Genomic DNA, 26,803 nt, shown 5'->3' on the forward strand with positions numbered 1-26,803 from the left:
CAGTCAGGAAAGTCTGTGAAACTCTTATTCCAATTAATTAACCACCAGAAAAACGGAAGTGGTGCTGTGGCTCAAGTGGTAGGTAGAGTGCTAGCCTTGAGCTGAAAAGCTGAGGGATAGCACCCAGGCCCAGAGTTCAAGCCCATGACTGACAAAAAAATAAAATAAAAAAAAATATATATATATATTTTGGTTGAAGACCAGGATCAATATGGGTTTAAAAAATATATACTGCCAGGTGCCGGCGGCTCACACCTGTAATCCTAGCTACTAAGGAGGCTGAGATCTGAGGATCATGGTTCAAAGCCAGCCTGGCAGGAAAGTCCTTGAGATTCTTACCTCCAATAAACCACCAGAAAACCGGAAGTGGCACTGTGGCTCAAGTGGTAGAGCACTAGCTTTGAGCTGAAGAGCTGAGGGACAGTGCCCAGAGTTCAAGCCCCATGACTGACCCCCCCCATTCCCTCAAAAAAAAAAAATCCTTAAAAGTATGATTGAAACACAGACAAAAACACCATACTAGAGAAGCAGGCATTGCCTTTTTTTTTTAAAGTTAAATGATTGCCCAAGAAAGAAGAAAAAAAACTCCAAATATGACAAGTCATATAAAAAATGAGAACTTAGATTACCCAAGAAGGGATACTTCAAGGGATTTAAAAATTAAGAACTTAAAATCTACCTCAAGAGTTGCCTAGAGCATGAGACACATTACTATTAATGCAGTACACATTTATTGAATGTTTCCTGTATATCAGGCACAGAATATATAAAGTAAAAGAAATGCCTCCTTTTCAGGAGTTTCTAAATTAGCTAAAAACTCAATAATTTAGTTTTTGTGAAGGAATTCATTAAGAATGTTTTTTGGTGGGGGGAGGGGGTCAGTCATGGGGCATGAACTCTGGGCCTGAGCACTGTCCTTCAGCTCTTCAGCTCAAGGCTAGCAGTCTACCATTTGAGCCACAGCACCACTTCCAGTTTTCTGGTCGTTTTTTGAGATAAGAGTTTCATGGCCTTTCCTGCCTGGGCTGGCTTTGAACCACGATCCTTAGATCTCAGTCTCCTTAGTAGCTAGGATTACAGGCATGAGCCACAGGCACCCAGCTCATTAGGAATATTTTTACTATGCTAAGTATGCATTGTCTATGTGAATTTAAATGGAAGGTAATTAATTTAAATAACTAAATTTAAAATATTATTAAATATTTGTTTATTTCATATTTAACTTATTTAAAATTGCACTGATTTTAAATAACACTATAATTCGGTTCTGCATAGTACAAAGTATTTCCATATTTTAGCAAGTTCTGTTGGATGGTGTCATTCTAGATCTAATCAGCAAGCTACATTATATATTCATTATCAAGACAGGATGATAATATACCCCCTCAGAATTTTTTATCACTTATTCACTTTTCCTTTACTCACCTAATAAAGTTTCACAGAATTTATTATTTAGATGATAGGCATTAGACATTATAGTCCATACCTTCAGGTATTTTTATATTCTTGTGTGAAGACCCAGATAGGTTAAGGCCACAAAATAAGTGCTATGATCAGACTCTTCACAGGTTGACATGAAATGCAGGGAAAGATCTAGCCCAACCTATAGAGGTAATAGAAGTCTTCTCATAGAAAGTAATGATTGAAGGATAAGTATCAGTTATTCAGAACGAAAAGAGAAGAGGAAGATGTTACAGCTAGGAGATCAAAGGCATTATGGTAAGGCACTTGGTATTTGCAAAGAAGGGCAGGCAGTCTGGTATGGAAAGAGTCTAAGTAGCTCTAGGAAAGTGATTAGAGATGAGGTTACAGAGATAGGCAGAGGCAGATGTAAAGATCTTGCCCTTAGTCTTGTTTGATTATGGAAATGATGGTGAATTATTAAAGGATGTTAAATTTTGAAGTCCCAAAATGGAGGTATGTAAGAAATTATGATATTTTGAACTTAAGTAGAGATAGATTAGGACTCAAGAGCTATTTTAGGGCTTGGTGCTAGTAACTCACACCTATAGTTCAGGTACTCAGAGGAGCATGGGTCAAAGTCAGCCAGAGAGAAAAGTCTGAGAGACTCCTCCAAAATAACTAGCAAAAAGCTGGCTGGAGATGTGACTGGAATGGTAGAGTGCCAGATAAGTAAGCAAGCAAGCTGAGCAAGTGCAAGGCCCTGAGATTAAACCTTGGCAGTGAAAAAGATATGTTAGAAGGGAGAAACAGTAAGATTAATTACATTTGATTTTAAAGAAGTAAAAGAAAAAAATATGAAGCTACTGGTCAAGTTGAATAGCTTACTATTACTGATGTTTTCTTTGCCAGGTAATCATTGGGTTGTTAAACTATTTCCTATCCCTAAACTATATTTGAGAAAAAGAACCAAGAGTTATAAACTAGTGAATTTCTTCTATATTGGTTAAATTTGTGTGAGAAGATAAACAGAAGCTGAATACTTAATCAGATTCTGGATCAGTGGCTTGAATGCCAGGAAGCCTGAATTAACTGTGTTTCCATGAAATCTCTTCTCCTTAACTCTTCTACCCTATAAAATTAAGAAGTAGGTGACTTCTAAACTAAGCCCTTGGAAGTCTATTGGTGGTATTTCAAAGGGACTATCTCTTTTACTTACAAGATTTTTATGATCCATCATCTACGTGCCCTGTTCTAAAATAGGAAGCATGAATAGAGGGAGGAAGAGTTAGCAAATGCAATTGTATTCAATGTACATTACGTAAAAATTGAGCTACTTACTTGAGGGTAGGTATGGGAAGAGAATGACATTGATCAAAATGCAGTATACTCACCACCTGACTTTAACAATAGAAATTTTAAGAAAACTAAAAGACGATGCATAGGCAAGGTATCGGTGGCTCACACTTGAAATCCTAACCACTCAGGAGGCTGAGATCTGAGAATCATGGTTCAAAGCCATATGACTCTTATCCCCAGTTAATTACCAAAAAAGCCGGTGCTATGGCTCAAGGCTGTATAGCAGCACTAGCCTTGAGCACAAAAGTTCAGGTACGAGCCTAGTGCTGGTGGCTCATACCTGTAATCCTAGCTACTAAGGAGTCTGAGATCTGAGGATCATGGTTCAAAGCCAGCCCAGGCAGGAAAGTCTATGAAACTCTTATCGCCAATTAACCACCAGAAAACTGGAAGTGGTGCTATGGCTCAAGTGGTAGAGTGCTCACCTTGAGCTGAAGAGTTGAGGGACAGCGCCCAGGCCCAGAGTTCAAGCCCAGGACTGGCAAAAAAAAAAAATTAGTGGAGTTTTCTTTGAGCTGAAAGTCTTTTATCTTCAGAATAGCTAATATTGTTGGAATTGTCTTTAGTTTAACTAAACAATCTATATTAGTAGTATTTTAAAAAAAATCTCTTGATTAAAAAAATGTTTTTTGAAGTACTATTTGAACTCCAGGCCTTACCATTGCTTGACAGGTGTACTATTTGGGCTGTATTCCATCCATTTTTGCTTTTGTTATTTTTTCAGTAGGTTTTCACTTTTTGCTTTAGCCAGCTTAGGCTGTGATCACTTACATATACTTCTCACATAGGTGGAATGACAAGCATACACCACTATGCTCAGCTTTTTATTAGTTCATAGAATCTTGCATACTTTTTGCCAGACTGACCTCAAACTGTAATCCTCCCCATGTCAGCTTCCCAAGTACTTAAGATGATAGGTGTGAGCCATTGCATCCAACTAATCTTTTGAATTTTTTCATTTTGCCTTAAGATATCCTTGGCTATTGTTTTAAAGAAATGGGATTTTTTTTATAAAAATGTAATTTAAAACATGAACATTCTTGAATTATCATGATACTGCTACTTAGAACATTTTACCTGTTGTTTTTATGTGGTGCTGACTTCTAGCCTTGGTGTCTACCTTTTATTTTCATTAGCTAGAGAATAGATTGACAGCTATGGAATTGGTATAGTTTCAAAATGCTTCTATAATCATTCACCTAATGCTAAGTCGGAAATCTTTGATTGAAGTGTGTTACTATTCTTGAACTTTATATAGGATAGCCATTTTAAATTTATTGTAATTAAAGATTATAGTGATTAAGTGGCAGATTAGAAGTTTAAAATATTTGTGATATGGGTATGGAGAATATTTTCAATAGTAGAAATGGAAGGATATGATAGTTCTCATTTGAAAAGGTTGTGTGTAAATATTCTATTTCTAATGAGTAAAGATTTAGTAGTTAAATCTTACATGTTTTGCAATGTTATTCTAACTCACTGTTATTAATTTTTTAATAGTGTTTGCCAGTTCTGAGCCTGTGCCAGGATTCCAAGGGGATACCCTACAGCTAGCATTCATTGACCTCAGACAAGTAAGATGTAATAATATACTCTGCCTTTTCTTGCCTTTTAAAATATTTATTTTTAATGCTACAGGGATGCTTTGTTTTTCATGAAAAACAACCTATCTTTACAAAAATGCTTTCTTTTTACAACAAGGCCTTGGATCACTAGGTAAGGACCTGGAGAGTGCCTACAGTCATTTTTCAGATAGGGTCTTATGCTTTTTCCCAGACCAACTCCAGACTCTGCTCTCTCTCTACCTTGGCTTCCCAAGTTGCTGGGACCATAAGTATATGCCAGGACACCCAGCTTTTGTTTTTTAGGTAGAGTTTTGCTGACATTGGTCAGGCTGGCCTTGAATTTTAATTCTTCTGTCTTCTTCTGTTTCCTGTCTTCAGATAACTGAGATTGAAAATGCCTTCTTGATAGCTTTGTAAATGCCACTTCTCTCTGAATCTATGTTCATTGAGTTTCTCAACTTTTTTTTTTCTTCTGTCAGTTGTGGGGCTTGAACTCTGGGCCTGGGTGCTGTCCTTGAGCTCTTCAGCTCAAGGCAAGTGCTCTACCACTTGAGCTATAGCTCCACTTCTTGTTTCCTGGTGGTTAATTGGAGATAAGAGTCTCACAGATTTTCCTGCTTGGGCTGGCTTTGAATCGTGATCTTCAAATCTCATCCTCCTAAGTAGCTAGGATTACAGGTGTGTGCCACCAATGCCTGGCTGAGTATCTCAACTTTTTACAACCCTCTCACAGTGAATATTTACTAAGTTACTTTGTGCTTTGGTTTACTGTAGCTTGAGGCTTGTTATTTCTTAATAATTTTCTGGTCATATATGAAAATAGATTAAAGAGCTTAATAAAGCTATACATTGATTTAGGGACAGGGTTGATCTTATTTAGAAAGTTGAGGAGTACTTGATTGACAAATAGGAGTGTCTACTGCTCTTGGCTAGAAGAGCCATATTGAAACTGAATTAAAATGAAACCACATGGTATCAGTCTATTAATGGTGCCCATTCCTTTATGGGGATGAAAATGAGTGGAAATGAGACCCCACCATTGATGGAAGCAGACTCTGTTACTCAAATCAGAATTCAGTAAGTGAATTCAGTAAATGTTTGGGACTAGGCTACTTTTGCTCTAATTCCTAGACAGTACTGATGAGTATCTACTGTTTTTCATTATTTGAAGAGGAGACATGGTTAAAATAGATACAAGCCGGGCGCTGGTGGCTCACGCCTGTAATCCTAGCTACTCAGGAGGCTGAGATCTGAGGATCGCTGTTCAAAGCCAGCCCGGGCAGGAGAGACCGTGAGACTCCTATCTCCAATAAACCACCAGAAAACCGGAAGTGGTGCTGTAGCTCAAGTGGTAGAGTGCTTGCCTTGAGCTGAAGAGCTGAGGGACAGTGCCCAGGCCCAGAGTTCAAGCCCCACGACCGACAAAAAAAAAAAAAAAAAGATACAAATATAATGAAGAAAAATAATTTTTCATCCTTATGGTATATAAAAAATAAAACACCCATGGACTGGCTGGGAATCCTTACAAGACAATGTGTGTATAGAAATAAGTGATTTATCTTAAGCCAGATTTAAAAGGAAAAGGAAAAGTCCATTTCTGTCACCAAATTATGTCAATAAAGCACTGAACACACTTACTTCTGACTGAAGTCAATGCTCTGATACGGTGTCAAACAAAACACTCTCCTGGATGACTAGATTTGTGGATGAGAAGCCTTGTTAAGTTGAGGAAGGCAGTAGAAAACAGACACCATTCCATTCTATCAGATGAGGGTCTTCTTTTTGGCAGTATCCATTTAGTTTGGATGTTCTCTCTGTTGGGCAGACCTGTTTCCCTGAATAAGATGATCAAATATAGACAACTTGAATTCTTTTTTTTGGGTCTGGTCATGGTGCCTGAACTCTGGGCCTGGGCGCTGTCCCTCAGCTCTTCAGCTCAAGACTAGCTCTCTACCACTTGAGCCACAGCGCCACTTCCGGCTTTTTTCTTTTTGTTTATGTGGTGCTGAGGAATCGAACCCAGGGCCTCGAGCATGCAAGGCAAGTGCTCTACCACTGAGCCACCTTCCCAGCCCCCGACAACTTGAATTCTTTAGCAAGTTGGAAATAGATTTTGTTGTATATTCATTTCCAAGTAAACTATGGTCAGTTACTGGGTAAGTTTTTATGTTGTAAGGACAAATTTAAGAGATAACTTGACATTTGCCATTATATGTGAATAATCTGCTCATAGAAAATTTGGAAGTTACCCTGTGATATTTTTCTGTCTCATTTGAATTTCACTGACATTAACTAGTTTTTGTATTAACAACTGTGTAGGACTATGAAAAAAACCACATCGCTTAAGAAATTGTACAGATTCTGTTCTTAGGGGCTTGGAGAATAGTGCATTTGATTAGCATGCATGAGGCCATGGGTTTAATCCCTAGCGCTTCACAAAAAAGATTCTACTCAATGATTTGACCAGATAGTTGATTCAAAACCAACTAAACTCTTAATCCATGATTAAAAGATAATCATAATTTGACAGCTCTTTATAAGTGTTTAGCTCCCTAGGAAATTACCACTAAGGTATATTTATAAATATTGATAATATTTCTAGTCATTTTGGTTGAATTTACATATCAGATGGGAGCACTTAGAAGACATAAAATCCTGAGCAACTTTAACAGTATAGTTTAAGGGACTTTTAAGTAAAAAAATCTTTTTTTTATTTAAATACCTGTCTTAGGGCTTGAACTCATGGCCTGCTTGCTGTCCCTGAGCTGCTTTGTGCTTAAGGCTAACACTGTACCACTTGTGCCACAGTACCACCTCTGGCTTTTTTGAGTAGTTTATTGTAGATAAAAGTCTCACGGGGACTTTTCTGCCGGGGCTGCCTTCGAACCATGATCCTCAGATCTCAGGCCTCCTGAGGAGCTAGGATTACAGGCATGAACTACCAGCATCCAGCAAGTAAGAATCTTTTTATAGGGGCTGGGAAGATGGCTCAGTGGTAGAGCGCTTACCTTGCATGCCTGAGGCCCTGGGTTCCATTCCTCAGCACCACATAAGAAAAAAGAAAAAAGCCCTAAGTGGCGCTGTGACTCAAGCAGTAGAGCGCTAGCCTTGAGCTGAAGAACTGAGGGACAGCACCCAGGCCCAGAGTTCAGGCCCCACAACCGGACCCCCCAAAAAATATTTTTATAAAATAAAATATATGGATAGTTATATAAATATTAAATACAATTTTTGAGTATATTACGACAGTGCAAAAAGTGAGTAGCTAGAAATTTTTGATGAGCTATGGGCTGGGAAGGTGGCTCAGTGGTAGAACGCTTGCCTTGCATGCATGAGGCCCTGGGTTCGATCCTCAGCACCACATAAGCAGAAAAAAAAGCCGGAAGTAGCGCTGTGACTCAAGTGGTAGAGCGCTAGCCTTGAGCTGAAGAGCTGAGGGACAGTGCCCAGGCCCGGAGTTCAGGCCCACGACTGGACCCAAAAAAAAAAAATTTTTTTTTTTTGATGAGCTGATTAATTACATGTTAATTTTTATAGTCTTAAAAGAGGATTAAAACAATGTTCTCTGGTTATAAATGTTAAAATTTAATGATACTGTATTTTGTTCTTTTATATTCTAAAATAGGAAAATAAATTAATTCTTGTATTTAATGCTAGAACACTGTGGCCATAACTTAAATTTTATGACTTCAGTAGTTTAGATTTAATAAACTAAAAAGGGTACTTATTTTTCACTTAGGTTTGCTTAAAAATTAAGTTACACACACTTACGTGATGAAATTCCAAATATAAGAATTGGTTTAAAAAATAATAGTGTTGAAAACAGAAGTCTCACATGAGGTGATAAAAGTTTTTGAATCAGATCTTCGTGATTATTTAAATAAGGATGTCTTAAAGTTTTGATAGTGCTTTTGTTTATGACTTCTTAAGATAGTTCATAGCAAAGTATTTTCATACCTATATGAAGTGGTATGTTACCACATATAAAGGGGTGCTAATGCCTTTATTTACATTTTATTTGCGTTTCTGCACTTTTCCTTTTTTTTTTTTCTCCTAGTCTGTGATCCATTTCTGTCTTAATAGGATGGCTGACAGTTCTTTTCAAGTATACTTAGAAAGACAAAAGAACTCTTTTCATAGAGCTTATGAGAGGTCATGCTTTTGTTTTTTAGTTTGAATTTGATACTGCTTCATGAATTGCTGGGTATGAAAGATTAGGAAGTAGGTCCAGTGGTCCAATTTTACCTGCCCACCCGGACTTTGCCCTGAGGTCAAACTCCTGATATTTGCTGTTCTGAATAGAGGAGTTGATGACAAGTATGAGCTGATACAAAAGGAAAGTTAGAAACATATCAAAGCTGAAGGCAAGAGAATTGGGACTCAGTAAGGGACTGTAGCTAAAAGATAGATCATCAGGATTGCTCTCCTCTCAAGAAAAGGAAATAGCTGACTTGTGAGTGAAAAGACTTTATCATCCTGCCAATCACATACTTGCTAATGGAAGCCAGTTATCTCAACAACATCTTAAGGCCTACTGCCCAAATAGACAATGTGGAGGATTAGTGCTACTGGTACTGCCTTATGTGAAAGTGCTGCCAATCAATTTAGACTGCTATTTGAACATGATTAGTATGTGTAATTTTTTTACAAGTAAAACATCATAATCCTCACTTCTGAAATTGTCACTAAATGGTAGACTTTGAAATACATAATATGTTGGTTTTTATGTTGCATATATTTGAAGTGGATTTTGGGTGAATACTGTATGTGAATTTCTTTGACAATATATGAAAGCCTTAACATTTTGAAAATGTTACTGTAAAATATGCAGTATTCAGTGATGTAACTCGTCCTTTTTTTTTTTTTTCCCAGTCCTGGTGCTTGAACTCAGGTCCTGGGCACTGTCCCTAAGCTTCTTTTGCCCAAGGCTAGAGCTCTACCACTTGAGCCACAGCACCACTTCCAGCTTTTTCTGTTTATGTGGTTCTGAGGAATTGAACCCAGAGGGCTTCATTCATACTAGGCAAGCACTCTTCCACTAAGCCACATTCCCAGCCATAACTCATTCTTAATACAATAGAAATATTTTACTAAGGGCTGGGGAGGTGGCTCAGTGGTAGAGCACTTGCCTTGCATGCATGAAGCCCTGGGTTTGATTCCTCAGCACCACATAAGCAGAAAAAAAAAAAAGCCGGAAGTGGCGCTGTGGCTCAAGTGGTAGAGTGCTAGCCTTGAGCTGAAGAGCTGAGGGACAGCACCCAGGCCCAGAGTTCAGGCCCCACAACTGGAACGCGCCCCTCCCCCCACAAAAAAGAACTATTTCCCTAAGTATCAGTGAAAAATGAAGTATTCATATAACAGAATTTTCTAGGTAGCTGAAGATTATATTTTAATCACAAAAAATTTTAATATGTTGATGTACATTTTTAAAAATTCTCTATCCTACATAGTTTCATTTTGAGTATAATTCTCATCTGAACATCTGTGGCTTTACTCCTAAGTCCTATTTAGTACATCCTTTCTCACATTGTGGTAAGTTCCTTAGACTGACAGATATTGCTTCATCTGACAATGTCTTGATGATTCTTTGAATTGTCTGCAGAAGTTTCCATAGGTTAAATGATGATAATAGCCAAAAGGTGAGTTTGTAGCTAATAAAACAATCTCATGTCCTACAGAATGTTTGCTAAAATATCTTATATGACATTATATTTTAAAGTAGATCCCATGGTGCCTTTTGGGAACAATAATTTCTGAAGAAGAGAAAAAGTTTATTTTAAAAGGCTTAACAAAGTGACTTCTCTCTACAATACCTAGATCAAGAAAGAGAATTTGGCCAGTAGTACAAGAGACCCTCCATACTGCACTGTACCTCTTTTCAGTCCTGGCTTTCCCTGGGGATTACCATTGTCATGACTTCTAATACCACAAAGGTCTAGCCTAATTTTGAACTTACTTCCTTTAACTTTTTTTGCTTCTGACTTTTGCTTAATGTTACGTTGATGGAGCATATCCAGGTTGTTATCTATGTCTAGTCCATTGGGTTTTATTACTAATTCAAAGAAAAGCCATTTCATCAAATAATACTATGAAAAAGGAATTAAGCAACAGATTAGGAGATTAGAGGATACCTGTAATACACATATCAAAATGCTCACATTGAGACTTGCCTAGTTCATTATCTCTGCAGTGTAGCTTGCCCTTGTCTTGGTATACCATATTTATACCATATTTATATATTCTGCTGTTGGTAGACATATGAATTGATTCTACACTTGCTGTTACAAATAGTGCTAACATTGATTTGTTGTTGTTGTTGTTGTTCTTGGTTGTGGGGCTTGAACTCTGGGCTTGTGCACTGTCCCTCAGCTCTTCAGCTCAAGGAGAGCGTTCTACCACTTGAGCCACAGTGCCACTTTCAGTTTTCTGGTGGTTAATTGGGGATAAGAGTCTTATGGACTTTCCTGCCTGGCTGGCATGATCCTTAAATCGCAGCTTCCTGAGTAGCTAGGATTACAGGCATGAGCCACCGGCACCCAGCTGACTTTTCTCTTTTTGATGATACCATATTTAAAATTTTTGAGCTTCACACTGGGTAGGCAGGCATTGTATCACTTGAGCCACATCCCCATCCCTTTTCTACTTTCGTTGTTTGTTTTTTGTTTTTGTTTTTTTCAGCTAGAGACTTGTGTGTTTGTCTAGGATTGGCCTTAGACCATGATCCTATGCCTCCCACGTAGATGGGATTGTAGACCAGAACTGCCATGCCTGACTTGTTTTTTTGAGACCAGATTCTCACTAACTTTATTACTTGGGCTAGCCTTCAACCATGATACTCCTAGTCTCTGCTTCCTAAGTAGCCAGGATGACCATGCTTGATTCTACATAGACATTCTTTTGTATGTCTTTTGGTGAACATATTCATACAGTTATGTTAAGGAATTTACATTTAGTAGAATTGCTGAGTGAGAAGCTGTATCTATGTGATCACTTAATAATAGGTACTGTGAAATAGTTTCCTAAAGCAGTTATATTAGTTTACATTTTAGACAGTAGTGTAGAATAAAGTTCTAGTTTACTCTGTTTCCTTGCTCTCACTTATTATTTGCTTCTCTCTTTTTAGTCACTTCATTTTTTTTTACTTTTCATTTTAATATATGTTTCTTGATGACTAATAAAATTAAACTCCTTTTCATGTTTGTTGATGACTTGAATATCTTTTGGGGGGGATAGTTTATCCAGATTTTGGCCTTTTTTTCCTATTGATAGGATAGAAGCTCTTTTTATATTCTAAATATGAGTGCTTTTTGGTATATATGTTATTGGTATCTTCTGATTGGTTATTCATTTCCTTCTCATGTGTTTTTGATGAAATAATTTTTATACCGCTAATGATCAAACCCACAGCCTTATGCAGTCTAAGCAAACATTATGTTACTGAGCTATAGCTTCCAGCCCTGATAAAATAATGGAATCAAATCTGTCATTTTCCCCTATGTTTGTCCTCTTAATGTCCTGTTAAAGAAATCTTTGTCCTTGCTATCATACTTGCCTGTGTTTTCTTCCAAAAACTTTATTGCTTTACCATTCATATTTAGATTTGTAATCCATCTAGAATTAATTTTTATTCATGGTATATTCATGTTTCATTTCGTTTCATCTGGTCATTCGTTTGACCTAGCATTATTTCTTGAAAAAAATGGACCTCATAGCATCTTAATGTAAGAGTTGTAAAGCATAAGGCTGTGAGATATAAATACACAAATATCTAATAAACAAGAAGGATGTTTTCTTCTGCCTTCCATTAATTATACAGTTAGATTTTGTGGTTTGTGCCTTTCCTTCATAAGCAAGTTAGTTTATTGGAGTTTGGCTTTCATTTTTTTAAACATTAATCTAACTGTACTCTTACTGTATTAAAGGTTTTTGGATTTTCTTAAAATAAGGCAATCAAGAGAAAGTTTGTATGACAACACAGGTAATCTAAAAGAAAGAAAAGCTAAACTACCAACCCACTAGGTTGTATGCCCATGGCCCAGCACTCTTCTGCTACATAGCAAATAGTCAAGAAATGTTACTTCAAAACATGGGGGGAGGGCTGGGAATGTGGCTTAGTAGTAGAGTGCTTGCCTAGAATGCATGAAACCCAGGGTTCAATTCCTTACTACCATATAAACAGAAAAAGCCACAAGTAATGCTGTTGCTCAAGTGGTAGAATGCTATCCTTGAGAAGAAAAAACAACAACAACAACAAACAGCAGCAGCTCAGGGACAGTGCCACGCCCCTCAGTTCAACCCTAGAACTGGGGGAAGAGAGCAAAAACACATGTGGGGAGAAGCCAGGCACCTGGCTCATGCCTGTAATCCAAGCTACTCAGGAGGCTGAGATCTGAGGATCATGGTTCAAGTCCAGCCCAAGCAAGAAAGTCGTGAGACTCTTATCTCCAATTAATTACTAAAAAAAGCCAGAAGTGGAGCTGTGACTTAAGTGGTAGAATGCTAGCCTCGTGCAGAAAAACCTCAGGGACAGTGCCCAGGCCTTGAGTTCAAGCCCTAGGACAGGCACACACACAAAACCCATGGAGGGAGGATGGCAGGGACAGTTGTAGTAGTTCAGTGGTAGGACACATTGATAGCATGCATACAGTTCTGAGTTCAATCTGCACTACTATGTTACAACACACAGAACAGTACAGAAGCACTTCATTAGGAGTTACTTTTTTTTTCTGCTTTATTTTTGGTGAGAGTCTTTCTTTTTTTTTCTAATATGCTTCACATATCAAAAATGAGATGGAAAAAATTTTTAAGATATTTTTGATAAAATGACCAAAATAGCCGGGCGCTGGTGGCTCACGCCTGTAATCCTAGCTACTCAGGAGGCTGAGATCTGAGGATCGCGGTTCAAAGCCAGCCCGGGCAGGAAAGACCGTGAGACTCCTATCTCCAATAAACCACCAGAAAACCGGAAGTGGCGCTGTAGCTCAAGTGGTAGAGCGCTTGCCTTGAGCTGAAGAGCTGAGGGACAGCGCCCAGGCCCAGAGTTCAAGCCCCACAACCGACAAAAAAAAAAAAAAAATGACCAAAATAAGTTCTACGTTTTTTCTGCTTACTATAAAAAATGTCTTGGAATATTACAAAGAAGATACAGTTCCTTTTTTTCAGGATAATTGCACCTTTATTTAAGACTTGCAAAGTAAGATCTTTAAAATTGTCAGAACTTCCAGATAGAAAATAGCAGTACTATTTAATGGTATTAAAAATATAATGAAAAAAATGTTAAATCCTGTAAAACCTACAGAAATTTCTTGGCCCAGTTGGCCTATATTTTTTTTTTAACTGTATTTTTTTTTTTTTTTTGTCTTTTCTTTTTTGGTACTGGGGATCGAACCCAGGACGTTGCACTTGCTAGGCAAGCGCTTTGCCACTGAGCTACATCCCAGCCCCCAGTTGGCCTATATTAACTGTAAGTACCTACAAATACAAAAAGGAGAAGAGTAGTAGAACAAAAGCAACTTTGTGCAGTTGAGTTCCTTTACCTGACACTGTGGCCTCACTGCCAGCTTAAAGGAGTTTTAACTTTAAAATGTTCTTTTTCCTATCATCACCTCTGACAGAGGTTTCCCCCCATCCCCCTTGGTTATGGGGCTTGAACTGTGGGCCTGGGCACTGTCCCTCCACTCTTCAGCTCAAGGCTAGCACTCTACCACTTGAGCCACAGTGCCACTTCTCATTTTCTGACGTGGTTTATTGAAGCTAAGAGTCTCTCAACCTCCTGAGTAGCGAGGATTACAGGCATGAGCCACTGACACCTCTGACATAGCTTTTATTTTTATTTTTATTGTTTTGTTTTTGAGGAAAGAGCTAGCTGTACATGCCAGGTTGATCTTTAACTCACTATGTAGCCCAGGCTATCCATGAACTCTTTAATCCTTTACCTCAGGCTCCCAAATGCTGGGATTATTATAGGCTTTGACACAGTTGTTTTCTGTTGTTGTTATTTTGTTATTTTTTGTTTTGGGGCTTAAATGCAGGGCCTGGGCATTGTCCTTGAGCTTTTTTTTCTTAAGGCTAGCACTCTACCACTTGAGCAGCAACTCTTTTTTTTTTTTTTTTTTTTGTCTCAGACCATCAGGTAGCATCCTTGAACTTTGTAAAGTAACATCATCTTTTCAACTAGCACTTTCTCTTGGCCCAGTTTTTCTCACTTACTAAATGTTTATTTCTCATATATTTTATACTTTACAAGAGAGTCCTTTTAGAACAGTGTAGTTTGTAAATAAATTTAATGTTTGTTAATGGGGTCCTGAACTATTTTGCTGTAAAAAACATTACATGTGGGTGATTTTTTCTTATTTATTTACTCATGTACAAAATAAATGCTTCCGTGGCTCATATAGCCAGCACTGGGGAAACATGAATGAATAGTAGATAATAAAATAAATTTGGACTATTTGAGAAATGAATTAGTTGGCATCAGTGAAGGCAAAGTTATCTTGGCTAAAGAGCAGCAACTAGGATCTAGAGGTCAGGCTCAGGTGGTAGAGCATTTATCTAGCCCTAGACTCAGTCCCCAGTACTGCAAGATGAATTAAAATAGAAACTAAGGAGTATAAGAGAAAATTACTAAAATATTTGATGAAGTGTTGACAAAAAGTTAGAAATCAGAGACAGGGTGGAATCCTACTTTTCTTAACTACAGCATGTCCTTGGGAAATTGTTTCCTGGACTATTTCAGCTATACATTTTGATAATTTAATGAAATCGAGGAGGGAAGATTGTTGTTTAGGTTACCTTCGAGGAGGGAGTCTCTTTTTTCTGGCATATTTAATGATGCTTGCATTTCAAAAACCATTGATTGATTCTGACCAAGCCTCATGAGGGTAAGGGGCAAAGCTGGTGTGCCACGTGGACTTCATGGTGCACTGTTAGGAGCTGACAGTTCCTTCCATAGCCATTGCTTTGAAAAAGACATACCTTGGACTCCCATCTCCTTGTTCTCATCATTCACCTCACTTGCTTTCTTTCACCCTCTTGTACATTATCTCCTAATTCCTCTCTACTACCAAATAATTGTAATATATTTTAAGAAAGAAATTCTGATACACATCACCATGGAAGAATAGGAGAATTTTATAAATTTTCAGGACTCAAGTTGTATTTGACTCAAAATGAACAACACTGAATTCTGACTCTAGGGACAGGAATGGGCCTTGGAAGCTATGAAGGAATTGTTTGGCCAGAATTCTTGCTATGGAGACTGGGTGTCTGCCAAGGTTTTACTTTGAAATTGTTGCCTTCTGTTTCTAATCTTAAAGCATCATAACATACAATTCTTTTGCCACTAGTCCAGTTTATTCTTTTATGATGAAGAAGTCACTTTTAAATAACAATTATTTCCACTATAATTAAACAAATCTTCTTTTGTTTGCATTATATTTGTTACCATATTGTATGCACACACTGCCTGCTTAAACTTGCCCGTATGACTACTTCACAGGAACTTTCTTTAGAAGTTTTAAAGTCTTTGACTTCTTAAAGTATTAGTGGGATTTGCCAAAGTTGTAGTATCTGAATGCTTGATGAGATATAGTAGCAGGACAACAAGCTTGTTCACACAGCTCCTCCAGTAAGCTTTTTTTTTTTTTTTTTTTTTAATTTCAGACAAGCCTAAATTCATTTGAAGTGCCAAAGAATTAAAGAAAGGTGTATTTGGGTTTACTCCTGAAATCAACAAGACTAGACATCTCACGAAGTTTATGTTAAGGTTCAGATATTAGAAAAGTATGCTGCCCTTTGGGAGAGCTTAGATTATAAAGGATTAATCTAAACCTAAATGGTTTTGCCATTTTCTTCCTTGGGCTCCAGTTGTGGGTTCTATGCTTTTAAGTATGTATGTGACTTCTGCACATACCTGCAGCTATTAATATAAATTTTGGACTTCTGTTTTTACAGTTTTAAGAATAAAGGATTGTTGGATAGTATAGAAAATTGCCTTCTAAGATGATTATTTGAAACCAAAAGTAACTCCACGTAAGTAAGCAAATACAAAAATAACATAGATTTGCTGATTTGTTTTGGTTTTCAGTTTCTCTCTGGTGTTCAGGATTAAGCTAAGAGCCTTCGACACATACTGGACAAGCAAGCACACTGCATGAAGCTCCATCACAGCCTATTTTGTAATTATACACCCACAAGAAGTTAGAAACAGGTCCCATGTATACTTCCCCTGGTTTCTCCCAATGGTAGCTTTCTACATAGCTATAGCACAGTTATCAAAACCAGGAAATTGATATTACATGCTGCTCACTGTTTAAAATAATCAAATCAGATGTAAAGAAAAAGCTCTCATTTTTTTCCTTCTTCAGTCTCTCAGGGTAATTGGTATGTTTCCTTCCAAGCCCTTTATAATGTAAAGACATGCATATTCACAAATGCACAGCACACACTTAGGAGCATGCATGTAGTTATTTTCTCTCTTTTGCAGGGGCTAAGATCAATTATACTATAGTTTACATTTTGATTAATGTGGATCATTTTTACTTTTTTTCATACCACTCTACACTAAATATACCATAATTATTGAACCAACCTCCTATTTGCTGGACAAATTTTTCTGCACATATATAGTGCTGCAGTCAGTGACCTTGTATATATATATTGAGCATTGTGTAAGCACAGTAGGTCTTTAGAAGTAGAATTCCTGGGCATTGCCAAAATAATTGCCAAGAATCAGTTTGTTTCAGAGAGGTAGTCAGCAAATGTGACAATAAACAAAATTAACAAATTTATGGAAAATCACATATGTGCAATTGGGTAAAAATAAGATGTTTTCTATTTATAATAGGAGCATCATTTGCAGGTATTTGTTTTTTCCCAGTCTGAGGGACTTCACACATATGGGCAAGTGCTCTCTCACCTTTCCTATTTCACTCTTTCCTGCCTCCCATTCTTTTTCTTTTTTCCTGTTTTCTGCTTCCTTCCTACTTCCTTCTGCTTCTCCACCAGCCCACGTTCCCTAGCTTCCTATGGTTGTGTGGCAGTTTGCTTTCTTCACTTTCCTACTTTCTGACCTGCAGCCCTCTCCAGTGGTGGTGTACATTCTCTTCCCTGCCGGGCCTGTTCCCATTCTTTCCCCTTTTCTGCTCAAGGCCTTTGTTACTTTCCCCTGCGGGAAAGCTCCAGTACCTTAGAGCCCCTCACAGCTTGCTTCTGCAGTCATACAGATTATATTCACACCCTATGTACTCCCTTTCCTCCAACTGATAGCCATTTTAATGAGGCTGCCTCTTCCTAGTCCTTTGACTTTAATCTTTTCTATGGGACTTTGTTTCTGTATTCATCTGCTCATCCTCTGCTGCAGCTTTTTCCTGACTCCCATAGCCTATAGACATGCTCTAATCCTACTCTTCTCTCCTTCACATTGAATTCCTGAAAAGAGTAGTTTGTTCCTATTTCTTCATCTCTCATTCATTCCTCTCCTGTGTCCTTTACACTCTGAGATAGTGTTCACTTGGGTCACCAGAGAAGGCTAGTAAATCGTTTCAGCCCTTATCTGCCCGCTTTTTCTGCCACATTTAATAATGTCCATCATGTCCTCCTTAAAACTCTCTTTTTCAAAGGCTAGATCTTAACATTCCTCCTCTTTCTCTTTGTAGTTTCTGTTTCTGGTTCTCTAAATGTTTGTGTCCCTGAGGTTTCTGTCTGTAGAAACCTGCTGTCTACACTCTGCCTGAGTGAGCTAATCTGCAGCCAGCTACTCTCTGGTAGAAACAGTATGCTTCACATACACACCAGTTCTTTAGTGGCTACTGCTATCCTCTGGCCAAAGCTGTCAGTATGTCATCTTGCTTCATTCTCAGATAAATCTCTTTTCTGTATTCTCTATTTTGATGATTGGAACCATTATTACCATGTCTTACATCCAGTCAAGCACCATGTCCTAGGGATTTTTCCACTTAAATATTTCTCAAAACCATCATCTTTTTTTTCCTGAATTTTATCTTTGAAGAAAAAAAAAAAAAACAGTAGCAAGTAAACTCATCATCTTTTTGCCAGTGTAGCTACCAGTTTGTCTATCTCAGTATGTTGCAAGTGTCATTATCTTTCCTACCTTAAGTATTTTCTTTCTCTTCTTGTTTGTTTTTTTTTTTCAGTATTAGGGATTAAACTCAGACTACTTGAGCCATATGTCATTCTTTTTTGCTATAGTTGTTTTTCAGATAGGCTTTCAAGTTTTGCCCAAAAATTATGGTGTTCGTATCTATATCTCCCACATAGTTGGAGTTACAAGTACAAGCCAACATATCCTATTTTTTTGTTGTTGTTGTTGGTTGTAGGGCTTGAACTCTGGGCCTGGGTACTCTCCCTCAGCTCTTCAGCTCAAGGCAAATGCTCTACCACTTGAGCCACAGCGCTGTTTCCAGTTTTCTGGTGGTTAATTGGAGATAAGAGTCTCATGGACTTTCCTGCCCTGGCTGGTTTTGAACTGTGATCCTCAGATCTGAGCCTCCTGAGTAGCTAGGATTACAGGCGTGAGCCACCGGCGCGCAGCTCATTATGTCTTTTCTTAAAATCATTGAATATTCTCTTAATGCCCCAGATTCTAAACAGTAAGTCCTATTTTTAATATTTTATGAATTTATTTTTAACTAGTAAATACTTAAAGGTACCTTCCAACTTTCTTCTTACCTGTTTCTCTCTCTCCTATTGTTTGTTCTCCTAATTGTCATCAACACAACTGTACCTCCTCTGGATTAAGGGCCCTGGGCCAGGCATTGTTTTTATGTCCTACAAAGAAGAGACACTATGGCTTGAGTTTTTCCTAATAGCCTAGTGTGAGATGTTTATATGAAGTGTCAATGGAAAGAATTATCTTAATAGGATGACAAAGCCTATTTTGCTTAGAAGTGTCTTCATTTCCTGTTTAAGTTATACAGAAGTCAGGTGGGGATTTCTTTTTGCACTGCCGCAGTGCAGATCCACTTTGGACAAGCTTAATAGGTCTCAGATCACTCCATTTCATTCCAGGAGCTGCATTTATCTTCCCAAGAAAAGAAGTCCTCTTGTTGTTTCTATTTATTTTCCTTTTGGTATTTATTGTCATAACCTGTAGTGAGGATGTGATGCCAACAGCTGCTTTTTAACTAAATTGCATCTTAAAATTCATCTGCTGCCCGTTTTGAAGTTCTTGTGGAGCCCTGCATTACTCAGTGTTTTAGTGTTGTCCCTGTTACCTTGTTCAGGAAACAGAACCCAGAAACTAAGCACTCAGGTAATTATCTGGCCCAAAGTAAGGTTTGCCTACATGATCTGGGCTCCTGCTATAGTGTCTAAGCTTCAGCATGGCTTGGTAACTGCTCCCCCCCCCCCCTTGAAATCATGCCTTGAAGCTGTGGAAAGACCACATTTGTCTGTTGAAACCTACTAAGCAGTGTTCTGACATGTTTATTATTATACCTGACAAGCGGTAATTACATATACAATCAAGTCTGGAAGTAAATAGATAATTAGGGGTTAATAAATAAGAGCCTTTTTTAAAAAGTAAGATAAATACATATTTTGATTGTTTGAGTAAAGATTACAACATCCATAATCTTTAAAAGAAAGAAATAACTGCAGATACAGTCTCCTTTTTAATTTTTTATTTACATTTGGTTGTGCTGGGGATCAAACTCAGGACCTTATGCGTGGTAAGTGCTTTATCACTGCACTACCTTCCCAACCCATAAAATGCTTATCTACATCCTGCTAATAAGTACAGTAGTCTGATTCCCTTTACATACCTTCTGGTATCCAAGGCAAAGTAGTAAAGAATCTGTATATTATATTATGACTCAGAGATTATCTCAAGAAGATATAACAAGTTTGATATGAATCTGAGATTCAGTCCACCATTCCACCAAAGATACCGAGCAAGCTCTAGAACTAAGAATCCCTACTCTTTACAATGAATGCTAAAGTATTGATTAATCTCCATAGAAATTTATCCCCCTTTTCCTCCTGAGGCACTTGGGACTTATAGGTTTAGGTCATTTCATTTACCCTAAATGGCCTGAGTTCCATTTTAAAGAAGGGAATGACATCTTGAGTATTTCATTTTAATTTAGTCTCCCCACCCCACCTTCAAAGCTAGAGCTAGCATTTATAACTAACGTTAAATTATAAATCTTATGTAACTTACTAAAATTTTGGAATGAAACATAGCTAATTTTATTGAAGATTAATCAGTTGTTAGACTCTCAATAGTTTTCGTCTGTTTTATTTTAAATCACAACCATTATCTCATATGGTAAATGAGGGTTAGTGGAAAATACCCACTTAGATTCCTTCTAATTTGAAAAGAAAAACCTAATTATTCCTTCTCATTTTTTCTTTAATAATTCCACCATAAAGAAGTACTTAAAGAAACTTCAGCCTAGTCCAGTATATTTCATCCCAAGTACTTGCCATATCCTGAAGCATAGATACGTCAACATACAATTATTTTCATTGGCTAATCCATATTATCTTCCTTTGTTGCTTGAGTTCTTCCAAAGTCAATTCACACAAGTAGATCTTATTTCTTTGGAGCTTCAATGAAGCAAAATGACTCATCAGAGAGAACTGAAATTCTAGTGAATACCTCTCATCACAAGTTTCAGGGTTTGATTTCCTTAGAATTGGACGTCTTTGAGCTACACTGGTGAAATTGTTACATAACTAATGGTTATATAAGTATAGCAGATGATGTAATTAATCTGGACAGAAATGAATGTATGACCCAGGAATGTTTACTTAACTTGTTAAATTGTGGCATCACTGGTTCAGGAGCAAAATTTTGGTTGTGAAATAACATAGTACATTCTATAGTACAAGTGAAACTGTATTAAATAGACCAACTGGCTTTTCAGACTCACATAAGGCTAAAAATCCAGAGATGTCCAAATTATTAATAATTACATGTGAAGTAAATGGTAACATAGCCATGTTGTTGGTGTGTGAGACAGGAGTTTAGCATAGGCTTGTAAAATTGTGTGGAAAAGGAAACATAGCTGGACACCAGTGGCTCATGCCTGTAATCCTTGATCTGAGAATCATGGTTCAAAGCCAGCCCAGGGAGGAAAGACTATGAGACTCTTATCTCCAAGTAGCCACCAAAAAGCCAAAAGTGGAGCAGAGGCTCAAGTGGTAGAGTGGCAGCCTTGAGCAAAAAAGCTAAGGGAAAGCACTCAAACACTGAGTTCAAGCCCAATACTTGCCCCTGTCCTCTCCAAATACAGTATGATCGAAATTGTTTGGCTAGATCTCTGGTACAGTGTGGAGGTTGGTGGGTCCTGAATACTGGAAGAGCTTGTTAAAGGGGATAAATGAAGCCAGAAGCCCTGAAGGAAAGATTATGATGTCTCAATTAGGGCAACAGTAGCAAAAGGGATAGAAAGTAGGAAATACAGGAAATATTGGGAAGTTAAATTGGCACAAATGAGCAATAAGTTAGTTGTAGAAATTATTATAAGAGAAAGGGGTTAAACAGACTGAATCCAGGTCTCTGGTTTGGGTAATTAGGAGAGTGTGCCTCACCTATGTGTGTCCTGCCTCACAAGAGGAAGCTAGCTAGATACCTTTTTTTTTTTTTTTTTTTTTTTTGGTCTGTCGTGGGGCTTGAACTCTGGGCCTGAGCACTGTCCCTCAGCTCTTCAGCTGAAGGCTAGTGCTCTGCCACTTGAGCCACAGCGCCACTTCTGGTTTTCTGGTGGTGGTTTGTTGGAAATAAGAGTCTCACGGACTCACTTCCTGCCCAGGTTGGCTTTGAACCATGATCCTCAGATATCAGCCTCCTGAATAGCTAGGATTATAGGTGTGAGCCACCAGTGCCTGGCTGACTTTTTTTTTTTTTAATTTTTTAGTATTTTTTTAATTTTTAAGAATTATTTTATTATCTTTAAGTAGTTGTATAAGGGAATTGTCATTTAACAAAGCACTTTATAAATACAATGTATCTTGATCAATGCACCTTTCCAACAGTCTCACACATCCCTCCCCTCTCCACCTTCTTCCCTCCCTCTTCTTACGTTTGTAAGACATACATTGGATTCTTGTCTTCTCTTCTTCATTTGTCTACCACTTTCTCTTTGACTTCACCCTACCTCTTTAAAGTACCTTCTTCCTGTTTCATTTTGCTGAACTTTGATTTTGGATTTTGGCTTACCAAAGAATTACACTATTTGAGATCTAATGTATTTCAGTTAATGGTACATACTTGCATACCACCAAATATATTTACTTAGGAGTTTGTAAGCTAAATCTAGCTTCTACATTTAAGGGAAAACATGAGTCCTTTGTCTCTCTGGGTCTGACTTCACTTAGCGTAATTTGTCCCAGGTCTTTCCATTTCTTTACAAATGGTACAGTGTCATTCTATGGATGAGTAAAATTCCATTGTATATATGTACCACATTTTCTCGATCCGTTTGCCCATTGAGGGACATCTGGACTGATTCCGTACCTTGGCTCTAGTGAATAGTGCTTCAATAAACATGGTTGTGCTGGTGGCTTTACTGTATCATGGTTCATCATTTTTGAGGTACTTAATGGCTGAAGAAAAACAAGTTTTGCATGCACACATATTGTTTAAAAACTTCAGTCCTGTCTAGCTATTTGAAGTTGATCTACTTGAAAACTTAATGAAATCAGTTTGTACTGGATAATTATATGGCTTTTGTTTTTTTTTTCAGAAGTGGAGAGTAAATGCTTGATAAAAATGTATTAATATATTTGTGCATTCATAAAAACTTAAAAGAAACTTTAGTCAAATAAATACCTGTTGCTTTTGGTTTAAATGTATAGTATAAACACTTTTTATTATCTTTTGCTAGTTGCACAAAAAGATTTCAATTCAATATGTAAGTTTTATGAGTATAATCAGTCTTGATCAGTGTTACATTTTAAGCTATAATTGCTAAAAGAATTCTTTTAAAAACACAATGACATAATGTGCTACCATTCTTCTGTTAATTAAGTGGAGAGTCAAAAGATCCTTTTAAGCAAGGCACTGGTAGGTCACTAGTTACTCAAGAGGCTGAAATCTAAGGATTCCAATTTGAAGCTAGCTCAGGGAGGAAAGTCTGTGAGACTCTTATCTCCAATTGACCAGTAGAAAACTGGAAGTGGAGCTGTAGCTCAGTGGTAAAATGCTAGCCTTGAGCAGGAAAGCTCAGGGACATCACCCAGACACTGAGTTCAAGCCCCACAACAAAAATGAAAAAACCAGATCCTCTTAAAAATGTGTAGCAAGGGGCTGGGAAGGTGGCTCAGTGGTAGAGCACTTGCCTTGCATGCCTGAGGCCCTGGGTTCAATTCCTCAGCACCACATAAGCAAAAAGAAAAAAGCCGGAAGTGGCGCTGTGGCTCAAGTGGTAGAGCGCTAGCCTTGAGCTGAAGAGCTGAAGGACAGCACCCAGGCCCAGAGTTCAGGCCCCACGAACGGACCCCCCCAAAAAAAATGTGTAGCAAATTCTGCTCCAAAGTATGTGTGTGTGTGTATACACACATATGCACACATGAACATACATTTATATAAATAAATGTATATGTACATACTCAAGAAAAGTAAAAATATGTCCACCAGAAAGTCTTATACACAAATATTTATAGCAGCACTATGCATATTAGCTAAAAACATTAAAATGCTCATCAAATGATAGTTGGATAAGCATAATTTGGTATATGGGTTACTATTCAGCAACAAAAAGAATGAGGTATGTGTATTACAATATAGTGAAACTAAAAAACATACTACCTGAAAAAACAATAGTTACAAAGTATCATATTATGTGAGTTCCATTTGGGAATGAATTCTAATGGGTTATGGAGTCTGGAGAGGAGGGCTTTAAATTTAGGTTTAGGTGCTTTAGTGAAATATACAGAACATCTCAAATTTTTAAAAAAGCTAAAATGGTGGGGTAATTTTAATTACATTAAAGTTATTTCCCCCATTTTATTTTTATTTTGTGTTAGCATACATAGTTATTTAGGGAGGGAGTTTCATTGTGACATTTCTTTCTTTCTTTCTTTTTTTTTTTGGTTGGTCGTGGGACTTGAACTCTGGCCTGGGCACTGTCCCTGAGCTCTTCGTTCTTCAGCTCAAGGCAAGCGCTCTACCACTTGAGCTACAGCTCCACTTCCAGTTTTCTGGTGTTTAATTGGAGATAAGAGTCTCACAGACTTGCCTGCCCAGGCTGGCTTTGAACAATGATCCTCATACCTCAGCCTCCTGAGTAGCTAGGATTATAGGCACGAGCCACCAGCGCCCGGCCTCATTGTGACATTTCTATAGATGCATACAGTGGACTCCATCTGCACGCTCCCTCCATCTCTCTCCCTTCTTCTCCCTCTCCCTTCAGCAGTCCAGCAGGTTTCATTGTTTTCTTTTCATATATATCACAGTCACATTCACCTACCCTCTCCATTTTTCCTTTCCTGCATACTTGACCCCCAGAGAGCCTTTTTATTTTCACACTCAAAAGAAAATTACAGGGCTGGGAATGTGGCTTAGCTGTAGAGTGCTTGCCTAGTATGCATGAAGCCCTGGATTTGGTTCCCTTAGTATGACATAGAAAAAGCCGGAAGTGGCATTGTGGCTCAGTGCTAGCCTTGGGCAAAAAAAAAAAGAAGCAGCAGCTCAGGGATAGTGCCCAGGCCCTGAGTTAGAGCCCTAGAACTGGCCAAAAAAAAGAGTAAAATACAGAAAAGTTGTGATATTGCTACCAAATAATAAGAAAATAGTATAAGGTAAAATCTTACACATAATAGTTGTAGTGAGAAATCTAAAATTAGAAAAAATATTGGTATAACCACCGTAATTTCAAAAAGAAGTTAAATGCAATTATTTCTAAGAATAGAAAGAGTAGGGCAATAAACTCTTAATATCATGATATGCCCTATTTGGTTATTAACTGTATTATTTTGATGAAATTCATTTGAATAACCAATCTAACCATTTAAGCTATTCATACACACATGTATGCCATGATAGCTATAATAGTGACTTAAGCTTTTTTCACTAAAGCAAAATATGAATGTGTATAAATCTCATTATGTAAGTCCTACTATTACGTTCTTTTTTTCCAAATTTCATACCTTACCCTGTGGTTATCTAGGACCATGTAGCTTAGTTCACTTCTGCTGCACCCACGTCCCTGCAGTCAAGTGACTTGAATGTGCAGTACTTTTAAACAGGTTTCCCAGGGCTGGGAAGGTGGCTCAGTGGTAGAGTGCTTGCCTTGCATGCCTGAGGCCCTGGGTTCGATTCCTCAGCACCACATAAACAGAAAAAACCGGAAGTGGCGCTGTGGCTCAAGCAGTAGAGCGCTTGCCTTGAGCTGAAGAGCTGAGGGACAGCGCCTAGGCCCAGAGTTCAGGTCCACGACCGGCAAAAAAAAAAAAAAAGAAGAAGAAGAAATGTACTCATTATCTTGCCCCTGTAATTGTAACCCCTCTGTACAGTATTTTCACAATAAAGAAAAAAATAAAAAATTACATAAACAGGTTTCCCAGCGCAGTGTGCACAGAGCTCACCTTCATCCTCATAGAGTGAGAGTGGAGGGATTAGCTGAAAACAGATTTAGCTAATGGGACATTTGCAGAGGGGAGACTGGGGTGAAGGAATATCAGAGAGCCAGAAAGGAACTTGGGGACAATTAATAACTGAAAGCAAGAAAGAGAGGTTCCTATGATTTTGCTTCTTCATGGTTTTTTTTTATTTTAACCGAACTCCTCTGGCTGCTACTTAAAATTCTCTTCTGTTCTGCATGTAATTTTCCACATGTGGAAATGGCAAGTACTTTGAAAATCGTGTGGAGTTCATCATTCCATTTTACTATCTAGTTAGAAAAAGTGATTTTATTTTCCTCTAATGTGGTTAATTAGGAGGACCTTGTCTTGAATTCCCAGTAGCTAATGACTCAGGATTTATTTGAAAGACAAGAATTTCTTCCTTAAAGCTGTATTGGGTTTAGGGATTGTGTTGTTGTTTAAGTCTCAGAAGCACTCTAGAAACCCATGTGTCAGCTTCGTTTTTTGGAAGCAAAGGAAAAATGATCTCCTGGTTTACTTTTGGAATCTGCAAAGCAACCCCGAGGTCCCAGGTGGATTTTGTGTTTGGAAAAAGGAACTTGGGGGACTAAGGTTGACCCTGAGCCCCCAGGTCACTGTTCACATTTACAAAAGCAAACCTGGTATCCCCAATTGCTTTTCTCTTGAGGTTGGCTTAACTTTATTTATCTTCTGTCTTGGGTCACTGCCCCTGAGGTGCTTCAAAAGCAAAATCCAAAAGACCCAAAACAAAGAAAGCTAAACCAGATTCAAGGGAAAAAATGACCTGGCACTCTGAGTTCATTTTTACAAAGGCAAAAAGCCACTTCAAGGGTTCCATAGAATGAGTTTAAGTCTGCCTACACTCATTGTGTCATTTGCACAGTGATCTCAACAGGCCTGAGAACCCA

The 26,803-nt window shown here is 38.0% G+C and overlaps 1 protein-coding gene across 6 annotated transcripts in view; it reads left to right on the plus strand.

Annotated features, from left to right (window-relative positions):
* Exoc6 (exocyst complex component 6) overlaps window positions 1-26,803 on the plus strand; it is a 127,557-nt gene that overhangs the window by 92,860 nt on the left and 7,894 nt on the right. For 5 of the 6 annotated variants that reach the window (XM_070021212.1, XM_070021209.1, XM_070021208.1 and 2 more), the window contains exon 20: window positions 4,261-4,334. In XM_070021212.1, coding sequence (XP_069877313.1) covers window positions 4,261-4,334 — 74 coding nt within the window. Of the gene's footprint in view, window positions 1-4,260; window positions 4,335-16,277; window positions 16,347-26,803 lie in introns of those variants that run through there. The other variant, XM_070021213.1, reaches the window with a different exon arrangement.

This window comes from Dipodomys merriami, unplaced genomic scaffold (assembly GCF_024711535.1).
Source record: "Dipodomys merriami isolate MVZ:Mamm:240054 unplaced genomic scaffold, mDipMer1.0.p SCAF_14, whole genome shotgun sequence".
NCBI lineage: Eukaryota > Metazoa > Chordata > Mammalia > Rodentia > Heteromyidae > Dipodomys > Dipodomys merriami.